Raw genomic sequence first — 12,152 nt, 5'->3', positions numbered from 1 at the left:
AGCATTATCAGCTTGAAACTGAAAGTATGAATAAGCTACTGCTGCTGTCTGAATAAATTAATGCTGCTGAACACAAGGTAGCCTGAGGGGAAACAGCTTGAGTGCATTGAATATGTGTGGCATCTTGGAATCACAAATGAATCTGTCTGCATTGTGAAGTGCAATATCCCTTAGATCTTGTAAGCGTGCAGCAGGGTTGCTCTCCAGTGATTCAGATCTATTATCTATTTGCTACAAATGAGTTTTGGGAATGAGTAATTCACGTTCTATTTTAAACTTGAGTTACACTCCAGAACCAGTGTCCTACATATCTAGAAAGTGATCACGTAATCAGAAATTGCTCCTGATGGACAAGCTGTGTTCACGAGTGCTGGTTGTGGGGTTGGTTGCTCCTGCACGATGACCCAAGCTGCGTTTCCTGCTCTCCCTTTGCCTGCAGTCGCTATAGACGAGTCCTGGGACACGCAGTCGGTGTCCCCCTGGTGGCAGCAGATGCGCACGGCCTGCGTTCAGTCCGAAAACAACGCGGCTGCCCTGCTGTCCGCTCACGTGGGACACTCTGTAACTGCACAGATCATCGACAGCGTGACGGAGAGAAAGGTAACTCAGCTCACACCGCCCCCTCTCTTCTAGTTACTGGAGCAGTTCCGTGGAACTGTCTTGGCAACAGTAACATCCTCAGCATTTGTGCTCATTCCGACCTGGGCACAAGCGTGCCATCCTGCAAGCCTGAAAATTTGCATTTAAACTTGAAGAACATTATGTTGAGATTAATTAAGATTATTTACTAAACATATTTAAATATAGAAACTGTACATTAAGTTTCTCTCTTGATAGCAAATTATGTTGACAAACTTAAAGCCTACATACTTTCCACATAAATTTGAGAATTCCACTGAGCTTTGGATGGTAAACTTATTTTAATATACTTGTGATTTCTTTTTTTTTAAGTATACTGTTGAATTTTTGTAGTACCTATGTTACTATTCCTTCTTAACAAGATGGATGCTTGATTTTCTTGGCAATAAATCTCTTTACCAAGTTGTGATTAAGGCTGTGAAATTGCATACAGCATTACAATTCAAGATGGAAAACATTATTCCATTTCCAAACAGCACCAGGCAGATGTGTCTGAACAGATTAGATGGGATGTAGGTGATGTTCAGTCTTGTAAATAGAACCAGAGAATGGTTTGGCTTGGAAGGCACTTTAAAGCTCATCTGGTTTCACCCCCTGCTGCCGTGGGCAGGGACATCTCCCACTAGACCAGGTTGCTCAAGAGCATCATTACCTTGGCCTTGAACACTTCCAGGGAAGGGGCCATCCACAGCTTCTCTGGACAATCTGTGCCCACCACCCTCACAGTAAAGAATTTCTTCCTAACAGCTAATCTAAACCTCCTTATTTTTCTTTAAAGCCATTTCCCCTTGTCCTATCACTACCTGCCCTTGTAAAAATTCCCTTTCCAGTAGACCCCTTTAGGTACTGAAAGGCTGCAATAAGGGCACCCTGGAGCCTTTTCTCTTCCAGGCAGAACAATCCCAACTCTCTTAGCCTGTCTTCATAGGAGAGGTGCTCCAGCCCTCTAATCGTGTCTACCTTATAAATTTTAACTAGATCACTAGGAAGTGTTTTAGTATTTTTGCACGCTCCCCTTAACTGTTGCAATTTTGTTTATCAAAATTGTCAGTGTTGCAAAATAGAGATGTTGGTTTTTTGCAACATAGTATCCTTTACACACATGCTCTCTTTGTACCTTTTTCTCCAGTTCTGCTTTTTTTTTCCCCCCCCTACCAATCTGGAAAGATTCTTGGGCTTCCTGGCAGAGAATTTGCTGATAAAGATGAGCATTATCAAAATAATGCACAGACTGCCATGTGGTGGGATCCAGTATTTCTGGATACATGATATATTTTTTTTAATATGATAGGAAATGGAAATGTAGGTGGATTAGTCATATATTTGGAGAAGGTTTACATATAGTGCAGGATTTAAAGTTAAATATTTTTTTAGGTATTCTAACCCATTTTCCAGTTAAATATGAACTTAAAAATGGGACTGTAAGATGATCCTTCAGGTCCTTTTATTTCTTTTAGGCTTTTATTTAAGGATCTGTGTAACTTGTGAGCAATGTGGGATTTTAATTGATCTTTGCATAATAGTTAATGCATACTTTGAAGTAAATTATTCTTTAAAATGCAGTAGCTCTTGGGATATAGCTTTGAATTTTAATGCTATGCAATTTTTATGAACAAATTTGTGCTGCTTTAAAATGAGCAGACCTAAACCAGATCATACGTTCTGTTAGTTTTCCCAAATAATTGTAGGTTCAGACACGGAATCCTGGGAAGCACTTTCCCTTGATACTGAATATTGGAAACTTCTGCTGAAACAGTTAGAGGATTGCCTGATACTTCAAACACTACTGCACAGCAAAGTGACCAAAAGGACAAAAAGAGTATCATCCCTCCAGACTGAGCCTTTGGGCAGACTGTCTGTTAAGAAATTACTTGAAGCTGGAAAAGGTACATATTTTTCTTAGAGAGATTGTTGATTTTCTTTCTAATAGACTTCTGAGCCATCCTTACCTCTTTAATGATGTATTCTGCACTGGAACTTGTTCTGCTGGATACCAGTCTTAATTTAAAAACCAATGCAAATCATGTAGAACATTGCTTTAAAGTTGTAAAAAGCTATTATTGTAAAAACTGCATTGTAAGCTTCTGATCAGTTGATTAGGAAGTTTTTTAATTGGTAGAGTTACTCTTATGTAATTAAGGTAGTAGTTAAAACTCCTGTATTGTCTGTTATCCTTAGATTCTGAGCCATAAATAATCTGCAATACATTGACTCTACCTGATACTTTTCTTTTCAATATCCTAGGAGGTATTGCTGACACTGTAGCGAAGTGGGTTTTTAAGCAAGGCTTCAGTCCTATTATACTGAATGTGGCCCAGTACAAAAACAATACAGATAGTACTGAAGAATCTGTAGAAACGCATAATAATATCTTTCTTCAGGAGCCAGAAACAGCTACAGGCTTGGAAAGAATCCTAGGTAAGAAAATAACATGAACTTTTTAAATTATAAAAGTCTGCAGAGACTGCTGCTGTGAAGTAGCAGAAATTTTAGTGGGAAGAGGTCTGTCTTCTAACTTTAGATTCTTTTTTTCTAGAGCTGCTGCAGGTAGCATATCAACAATTTCCATGTAGTCTTGAAGTGGATGTACTCCATGCACATTGCTCTTGGGAATGTGTAGTGCAGTGGAATAAGGACCCAGAGGTAAGAAAATGTCATTGCAGGGAATAATGGTTAAGACCAACTCGATAGAAGCAGTCTCACAAGTTTCTGGTAGTTCAGAAAAACATTAATAAGACTGGCTTTGAAAGCAGTTACTAGGTACAATTTTCCTGTGTAAGTGGCTAGTGGAAATTGAATTGAGAAAACGAGAGTATGTCCCGAGGCTGAACAGCACCTCACAAGGCCAGGACTGTATGTTTCAAAGCTGCCAGATTCTCAAAACTAGGAGTGTGGAAACCAGGTTCAGTTTGAAAAAGGTTTCTGGCTGTATGTACTGCACATACAGAGCAGTTAAGGTACTGCAAAATAGAGGGGACTTTTCTCTGTTCTAAGTATGCTTAAACAAATCACAGAATACTAAATTTTTTAGACCAGAAGCCGTTCAATTTAAGGAGGAAAGAGGGATTTCTTGAATGTTCTCAGATTCCCTGGCCACTGCTGGGAGTTGTCATAAGAAAGAAAAAAAAAATTCCTCCTCTTCCTCAGCTGTTCTGTAGTTTCTCTAGTGGAAAAGGTTGTCCTAAGTTCAGATGATGTTAAAAGCTAAATCAGTGCTCCTTAGACGTGTGCCACATAACTTGATGTAGAATAAAAGGTTCCTCTGAGATTGTTAAAAACTTACTCCATCATCACAAAATTGAGTAAAAATTAATCTTTCTATCAGAAATGGATTTTGTATTTGAAAACTGACTGTAGTCAGTGGAGATGTCTTTCAGCAAACATTATGTTAGCAGTACTTATACTAAAAAACCCCCTGAAATTACAGTTTGTTTCATGATGACTGAAACAAACTTTGCCATGTACATGTGTTTGTCAGATACTGGTAGAGAAGATTGCAACAGCAGAGTAACTTACAAGTCTTATAACTGTCAAAGAAGGAGCTTTAAGACAATCTACCTGGGCCTTTTAAGAATTAATAATTTACATTTAAACCAAGTTTTGAATAATGTATTAACTTGTACTTTTATTTATTTTTTTTCCATAAGGAAGCATGTTTTCTCAATAGGTCTATAGATCATCTAAAATGCATCATTAATGCTCACATTCAGCATGGTAAGTGCAAAGCTCTTAGTAAAAACTATCTTTGTTGAAATTGTGAAACAGAACGGATGTTTGTTGACTAAAGTAAATGAATGCAGTTCATAATAGCAATGGCCATTTTGTCTCAAAACCACCCCAAAACTTCCTGCTGACATTTACGCTTCTCTCTTCCATGGCTCAACTGGGTTTCCATCACAACTGTGAACATAAGTTAGTTAGATAAAGTTGATGTGTTTAACTAAAAGCATTTTAAAATAAAATTGCTCTGAAATGATTTTTTACTTTTATTTAAATAGTGAAACGTCAGTTGCAGTCAATTACTTCTCATGCATCTCTTGATACCCTGTTTCAATGAAGGTGATGAGCATTTTTTTTGTAGACTACTTATGTATGGAAATAAGGTGCTCTCTTGCTGTGTACTTAAAATGTTTAACCCAGTCTGCATAATATCATATTTTTAACAAGATCTTAATTGCACTTATGACTCTATTTGATCACCAGTGTAGTCTCCTCCTGAGAAATCTAAATTCCAGATATAAAGCAGTGAGGGTAACTCACAATTCCTTCTTGTTTTGTTCGCCATCTTGTAAGATCCCTTTTCTATTCACCTGGAGTTTACAAGTCTGTGATTTTTCTAGGTATTGCTCTGATGATGTGGAATACATTCATAGTAAAAAGGCTTTCTTCTGCTACATATCTTATGGACAAGGTGAGTGCAGTATCTTGAGGCTGCTTTTGTTAATAACTGAAAAGTGAAACTGGTATTTATAAACAATTTTATTGTGGCTTTTTGTTTTAAAAAGTATTTGGAATATCTTTGATTTAACTATGCAAATCACCACTGTTTATCTGGTTTATTATGTAGCTAACTTTTGGAATTGATGAAAGAATGCATATTTTAACATATCAGATCTGTTGGATGATTAACTGGAGGCAGCTGATCAATACTGAGTGATGTGTTCTGAAGACTTAAGTGCAGTTTTAGCTTGTAATTGCTAAATAAGAAATATTCATGAAAGAGTTTAAAACTGTCTGTGTGTGCATATATAAAAATTTGTCAGAAAACAATAAATATCTTAAAGGGTTTTCCCTCTGCCTGTTTCCCGGTAAGTTACTACCAAGAATCTACCACGAGTCCAGATTTCATATACAAGAACTCTTATTGTGCAAAATACAGAAGATTTTGTGGATGTTGTTGAACACTTTTAACTATTGCTACTTTTGTGAATCAGCTTTTATTATTCTAGTATGTAGCTTGTTTGCTTTGAATTTGAGCAATCTCTTGTCCCTGCTAAGCTTCAGGTTTTTCATGCTTATAACTATGCAGTGGGTCTGTTTACTGGAAGGCAGTTTAGAAAGAGTGCTCCTAGTAAGTGGACAGTGACTTAAAAAAAAGAATAAAACTCCCAACAAAAAACTGCAAGAATTTGCTGTCTTGTCTTCTCTTTTCCTTCTCCTTTGCTCCTCTCATTTTCTGCCTTTGCTTTTTGTTTAGCTCTCTAAGAACTGGAGAATATCCTCTTCCTGGTTCCTTTCAGCAAACAGGCTCAGTTGTGTACATTGTAGTAGGTGTTGCTTCTGCAAAAACCCTTTTCCAGTTTTCCTGCATGCCTTTATGCAAATCCTTCACCATAACTCTTCTACCTGGGTTAACACCAGCAGGAGAAGAGAGAGAGGTTTTTATTAACTAACTAGTTCCTTTTTAATATGATGCTTGGTGTTACAGCTTTAGTTCTGCATTGTAGAAATCACTGGGAATTTCTTAGCAGTCTCTGAGATTTGAATGAGGCCCTTGGGGCCTTAGTTCTAATCCCAGGCTTTAAGAAGGATGAACTAAGTATGGGCATCAGTGTTGTTCATTCCTTTACAATCTGTATCAAGTCTTCTGTTGAAAGCAAGATATGCAATGTGCTGCATCATGTAGCTGCAATGAGCTATTTTCTCATTTTGTATTGAGAAAATAGTAATAAAAGGTTAAAATGTGAGAAACAGATATTATAATGACAATTATTTAGTTGTGATACATTTTATGGTTTTTTTGTAAAAACAGGTTGGAAAAGCTCCAAAGGACAGATTATGCAGACGGGCAAGTAATACTACTTTTGTCTGAGTGGGAACAAATAATTAGAAATGTCTTAAATTTAATACTGGTTTGTGATTCATTTTTGAAAGTTTCAAAAAAATTCAAAATGTAGCCCTAGAGGCAATGTTACAATTGATTTATACTTCTTAAAATTTGTATCTGAAAGAGCATATTAGAACAGTAGTACAACTTCAAATGTTACTGAGGGCAGGCTTGAGACTATAAGATGACAAATTACTATTATTTTTCATGCATAATATCATTAGTTAAAACTTACTTGGAAGACAACTGATATGATCAGAAAATTCAATTTACTAGGTGGTGTTGCTTGATTCAGTCTTTGTTGGAGATACAGTATTGTAAATGGCTACATTTAACTTTATTCCAAATTTTCCTGTTATTTTAATTCTTTGTTGTACTTCAGTAGGTATTTGTTTACATTTAAATATAACTGGTTAAGAAACTGAGCTGAACTATGTATTTTATGTCAACAACTGTCTTCTCAAACATACAGAGCTAATTCAAGCCTGTTTCAATTCCAGCTAAAACAATTTAAATTTTACTGTTTGTTACCAGGATGTAGGGATGAGTGACGCAGCAATGACAGCTTTTCTTGGCTGCTGTTCAGAACTTCTGCAAACTTTGCTAGAGGTAAGTTTTTATTTTTCCCATTGAAAGCAAGGAACTAATGGGTTAAAATCTATTTTTGAAGACTGTGGTTATACTAATTCCTGTACTGTTAAGTTCAGACAAATATTAATGATATTCTAAACTACATGAAAATTTCTTCTTAATTTCACTGCAGAGCACTTGTGCTCGAAGGCTTTGCAGAGCAGGCCAGTGTAGGAGGTGTTTAGTGTGTGTGTCTGTCGTGTGTTGCTGTGGCAGGCAGATGTGAGCAGTGATGAAATGCAGGCCCCTGTGCTGGACACTGAGGACGCCTGGGTGTCGGTGGAGGGCCCGGTGTCCATTGTGGAGCTGGCCCTGGAGCAGAAGCGCATCCACTACCCGCTGGTGGAGCACCAGTTCGTGCTGTGCACTGTCCTCTATGCCATCATGAGGCTCTCCTTGAAGGATGTGAAGCCACTGTCACTGTTTGACAGCAAGGTATGGCTTTGAAAGCAGATAATGAAATATTACCATATTTAATACTCCCTTCCTTTTGGTATCTGGGATATTTGCTGGCTTTCGCACTTGGAGCAGCTCCTGTGTGATTTTATGAAAGCCTTTAGTCCACTGTGGTGCATTAATGAAGTTGTCACCAGAATTCAGGCAGAGACACAAACTTGGTGAGTTTCCTTATGAGTAAAAGATTTATAGTGACCTCAGTTGCATGAAGACCAGCTCTTTAATTATTAAGTGGCCTGAAAGTACTGCATGGTCAGAACACTGGATGACAGGTTTTTCTGGTTGCTTTGAGAAGTGCCAGACCAGTGGCAACATAAATATTTAAAGGTCAGAAATGTTAGTGTCACTGTTGTATCCATTATTGCTGATGTTTATTCCAGAATTCTGAGCATCTCAAAGAGGATAAACAATTTGTCATTTAACCCATATAAACCACTTTAAAAAGCTGCTGCATTTAAAGTGCATTACATTACAACCAGAGCTTGATCCTGATGCCAAAAATTGAGCTTTCCTCCTCCTGTCATAAGCACACTGCAATTCTAATAGAATTTAAACACGAAGTACTGGTGTAGACTGATTTAATTCCTGCTGTGGAGAATATGATTTAGTGCTGTAATACTGTTCAGATTTTTTCTAAATGATTTACTGAAATTTTATGAATGCAGACTATTACTTTCCTTTTGCCATAGACTCTTGTCTGCAAGTTATCATGAAACATTTGAGTCTGATTTTAGCATTTTACCACAGGTCAAGTTCCATTGGTTTTATATATTTTTTTAATCTGTTAGCAGAAAGCATTATATTACCTTTTGTCATTTAAGAGTGCATATTATGTCTCGAGTAAAATCAGATCCTATTTCTGTGCTTCCATTCTTTTACATACAACTATTACTCTTAGCCATTCTCTTTTTGCCTTCACTTCCACAAGGTTTCCATTTGCTCTGTGAGCAAAATAGAAGATGCAGTACAAAATAAATTTAAGAAATAAGTGGGCTGCTTAGTATTGGATCAAAGCAGATTTGTTGTATTGCCCTGTTTCCCTGAGGCCTGTCTTTGGTTCTCAATTTTAGGGCAAAAATGCATTTTTCAAAGACCTTACATCAATTCAGCTGCTGCCTAGTGGGGATATGGATCCAAACATGTTATCTATACGACAGCAGGTAGGCAGAAGTTTTGTACTCAAAGTTCTTAAACTTCTGAAGTTACAAATAATCCTGAAGTAACCTGCAACTTTTGCTTCCAAGTTCTTGCTCAAAGTTGTGAGTGCGGCAGTTCAAACACTGTGTTCATCACAGAAGGACAAAGAGGTCTCAGAAGAGGAGTATTTTCCTTTTGAAAAGGGGAAGAATTGGCCAACTTTGGCTGCGGACCTGGCTCAATATCTTCAGATCTCTGAGGATCTGGTCAGAAGGCATTATGTCTGTGAACTGTACAGTTACGGGATGGATCATCTTGGTGAAGAGGTAAGAAGAGGTTTTAACATTTTTTAGTACATACAATGCTGTCGTATATTCTGCTAAAATTACTTTTTTACTTACTTAACATGGCTGGAAGGGTTAGACAAGATTTGTCAAGATCAAAAAATCCCCAGGCTGAAAAGTCAGAGACTATAAAAATACTTTTTCGGATAATTACGTTTATTTTTCCATTTTCCCAATAAGAATCTGTGTATTGCAACTAGTGGAAACATGACAGAAATTCACTACTGGCATAACTAGCATGGCCTTTTTTATTTTATTATATTTGATAAATTCAGGAATTGGCTTTTTTTGCCTGTAATGTCTTTTAGGAAAGAAAAAACATTTAGGACAAAGAAACCCCTTCCCTTCCTTGAGGGGGGAATATGTTGTCGGGCTGTAAGACAGATCTTGTGCTCCTGCTAAGCTGCTCTGAAGCTCTTACTAATGTGCTTTGTTACAGTAACACACAACACAAGAAACAGTCTCAAAAGCTATTTGTCCTTTTAGTATCAAGAACCGACTTTTGTTACAGCTGTTCAGGCCTCCAGCTTAGTGAGCTGTGTCACACTGAAATGGTTTTCAGTCCCTTACATTTCTCTGCTTTCAGGCCTTCCTGCAGGTGGCTGACAAAGAAGTGCTGGCATCCCAGCTGCTCATCCTGGCTGGGCAGAGGCTGGCCTTCGCCCTGCTCCATGGACAGATCAAGGAGGGCATGGAGCTCCTCACCAGGCTTCCTCCAACACTGTGCACTTGGCTCAAAGCTATGGTAAGTGAAACTGTTTGGAAAACAGGTTGATTTTCTGAGGCTCCTGTTCACCAAGACAGAGATTACATCTGAATGGCCCTTTCTTACTCCTGGAAGTAAGATTTTTTTTTTTTTCCCCCCCCCAGTTTTTCCTCATGGTAGTTCTGTTTCATGGAGGGTAAAGCAGTTTCATGGGTCAAAGCATCAGCTTGATTGTGTTTATAAACATTAGCAGTCTGTCTTATAAAAGTTCTGGAGGCCTTACTTGTGAAATGACTGAGGTGCTGAGTTTATTGTTTCGCACAGGACCCCCAGGAAGTTCAGAACGTGGAAGTGCCAATTGCAACGACCGCCAAGCTGGTGAGCAAAGTGATCGAGCACCTGCCCGAGAACCACGGGCAGTACAGCCTGGCCCTCAACCTCATCGAGGCCGTCGAGGCCATCCCGGACTGAGCCAGCACTTGCTGAGCACTTCTGCTCTACAGGGCTGCAGGGCAGGGTCTTACACAGAGCAGGAACTTCATGGGAAGAAAATCCCATGGGGTTCTGGTTAAGCAACAAAAAGAACAGTGCTCCCCATCCCAGAATTTCAGAAGGTAATTTTAAATTGGAGTATATTTTAAATTCTGCACTAGTACAAGTATGTTTAGTTTCTAGTACACTTGTCAGTATCTGAACTGCTTTGTTACTTATTTCTGACTTGAGTGCTTTATGCAGTTGTTTAAATTGGGTATATTTGACAGCAGTTTTAGTCTCTTAACAAAATCACATCCTGTGAAATTCTGTATTTCATGCTGGCAGTAACTGCTGCAGTTTCAATGTTCCATGTATGATTTGTTTTCAAAAAGCAACTTTAGAATTAGACCCAAGAACTTCAGTCTCTGAAGTTACCATGTAAAGCCAATACTGCTTTTTCTGAAGCTCGAGCTGGTGTTGGGCTCACGCCTTGTAACTGCATTATGTGACAATGACAGCTGCACTCGGGGTAGGATGAAACGTGCTGGGGCCTTATGCAAAGGGAGAACAGCCTGGGAAGGAGAACCTGGTTCTCCAGACACGAGTATGGACTCATCTTTTAGTCCAGCTCTCCCAGTGCTGCCTCTGGGGTGCTGGGCTTCAGCTACAACTGGATTTACATCCCTCTCCATTATTATTAAGCTCTGCTGAGTTTAAGTAGGTCAAGGAATGTCTTACTGTAAGATTGTTCCTCCATCTTATCACTGTAGGAGATGTAGTATGCTATGAATCTCTGCACATGTTAACTTGTAGTCAAAAATGCTTAAAAAGTTGATCCAACTTCTCTTAAGATCGATAGTACTGAGTACTTTAGCCTTAAAACCCCCACTTTATTTACAGTACCTACAGGGAATCCTATAGTGGGCATCTTCACTGCTGGAGTGGTGTTGAACGTGGTTATCTCACATTGGTGACTCCTGTTCAATACTTGTCTGAAGGAAGCCAGGAGAGAAAATTGAAATTGGTGTAAACTTTTTGTCTTTGTCAGCTGAAATGACCAGCTCCATCTTGCACCCTGCTCCTCCTGCATTATATGTAAGAAACATTTGTAATATTCTGCCTTGCTGGAGACAGAATTTAGAATTGGGTCTTATCTTTCTGAAGTATGTGCTGCTGTCATCTAAGGGTTTGACTTCCCCCCAAAAAGAAGATGCAGCTGGCTTGCTCCACACAGCCTCCTCCATCTGTCCTGCAGCCCCAGTTCCTGGTCACTGCACTCCAAGGTAGCTGGTGCAGGCTTCTTGCTTTGATACTGCATGTTTTGACTTCCCACAGGCGGAGCAAAGAACAGTCAGAACTGCAGTAACAGCAGGTGCCAGCCTGGTCTATGTTCTATTGCAGTTCTCTACTGCCTTCCATAACCGAGGTTAAAACGGCTGTAAAGGAGAAATGGAAGAGGCAATATTGGACAGGTGCCATGAGCACCTTGCCTGACAGCACCTCACACTTCTGCAGAAATGAGTGAGCTTGAGATTTGGTCATCATGGAACCTGAGGAAAGCCAAGTGTTTCTTAGCTGCATTACATTCCTCTATCCTGGTACAGCTGTGTAAAGGAATTTACTGTAACTGAGTATCATGTCAGAGCTGACACACTACACCAATCAAATCTGTAATGTATTGTAAGTAATACTCTGTATATAGTGCTAATTTGTGTTTAATTTGCTGTGGATTTGTGTAAATTGATTAAATGAAATTTGAGGTTTTATTGTGTCTTTTCCTTCCTTTTAGGGAATGGTGGTCACCACCTTCTCTTCTGTTTATTGTAGAGAGGAATGCTTCTCTGGGGTTCTGCAGAACTACCAGCTGTCAGTATAAAAATTAAACACTGGGGATTTTCACTTAAATGGAAGTGAACTTCCCCAGAACACAGGTTGCTAA

At 38.8% G+C, this 12,152-nt stretch overlaps 1 protein-coding gene across 7 annotated transcripts in view; it reads left to right on the top strand.

Moving 5' to 3' along the window:
- RAB3GAP2 (RAB3 GTPase activating non-catalytic protein subunit 2) overlaps nucleotides 1-11,979 on the top strand; it is a 43,811-nt gene extending 31,832 nt beyond the window's left edge. For 5 of the 7 annotated variants that reach the window (XM_048296746.1, XM_048296748.1, XM_048296745.1 and 2 more), the window contains 13 exons: nucleotides 440-600; nucleotides 2,309-2,525; nucleotides 2,884-3,057; nucleotides 3,176-3,282; nucleotides 4,287-4,353; nucleotides 4,980-5,050; nucleotides 6,392-6,427; nucleotides 7,001-7,075; nucleotides 7,304-7,531; nucleotides 8,623-8,712; nucleotides 8,797-9,015; nucleotides 9,620-9,778; nucleotides 10,064-11,979. In XM_048296746.1, the coding sequence (XP_048152703.1) occupies nucleotides 440-600; nucleotides 2,309-2,525; nucleotides 2,884-3,057; nucleotides 3,176-3,282; nucleotides 4,287-4,353; nucleotides 4,980-5,050; nucleotides 6,392-6,427; nucleotides 7,001-7,075; nucleotides 7,304-7,531; nucleotides 8,623-8,712; nucleotides 8,797-9,015; nucleotides 9,620-9,778; nucleotides 10,064-10,210 (1,751 nt within the window). In that variant the 3' untranslated portion in view covers nucleotides 10,211-11,979. The remainder of the gene's footprint in view (nucleotides 1-439; nucleotides 601-2,308; nucleotides 2,526-2,883; nucleotides 3,058-3,175; nucleotides 3,283-4,286; nucleotides 4,354-4,979; nucleotides 5,051-6,391; nucleotides 6,428-7,000; nucleotides 7,076-7,303; nucleotides 7,532-8,622; nucleotides 8,713-8,796; nucleotides 9,016-9,619; nucleotides 9,779-10,063) is intronic. The other 2 variants (XM_048296750.1, XM_048296749.1) reach the window with 1 other exon arrangement.
- The last annotated feature ends 173 nt before the right edge of the window (nucleotides 11,980-12,152 follow it).

This window comes from Corvus hawaiiensis, chromosome 3 (assembly GCF_020740725.1).
Source record: "Corvus hawaiiensis isolate bCorHaw1 chromosome 3, bCorHaw1.pri.cur, whole genome shotgun sequence".
Classification (NCBI taxonomy): Eukaryota; Metazoa; Chordata; class Aves; order Passeriformes; family Corvidae; genus Corvus; species Corvus hawaiiensis.
Note: the sequence above shows the minus strand (reverse complement) of the source record. Positions and strands in the feature narration are given on the sequence as shown.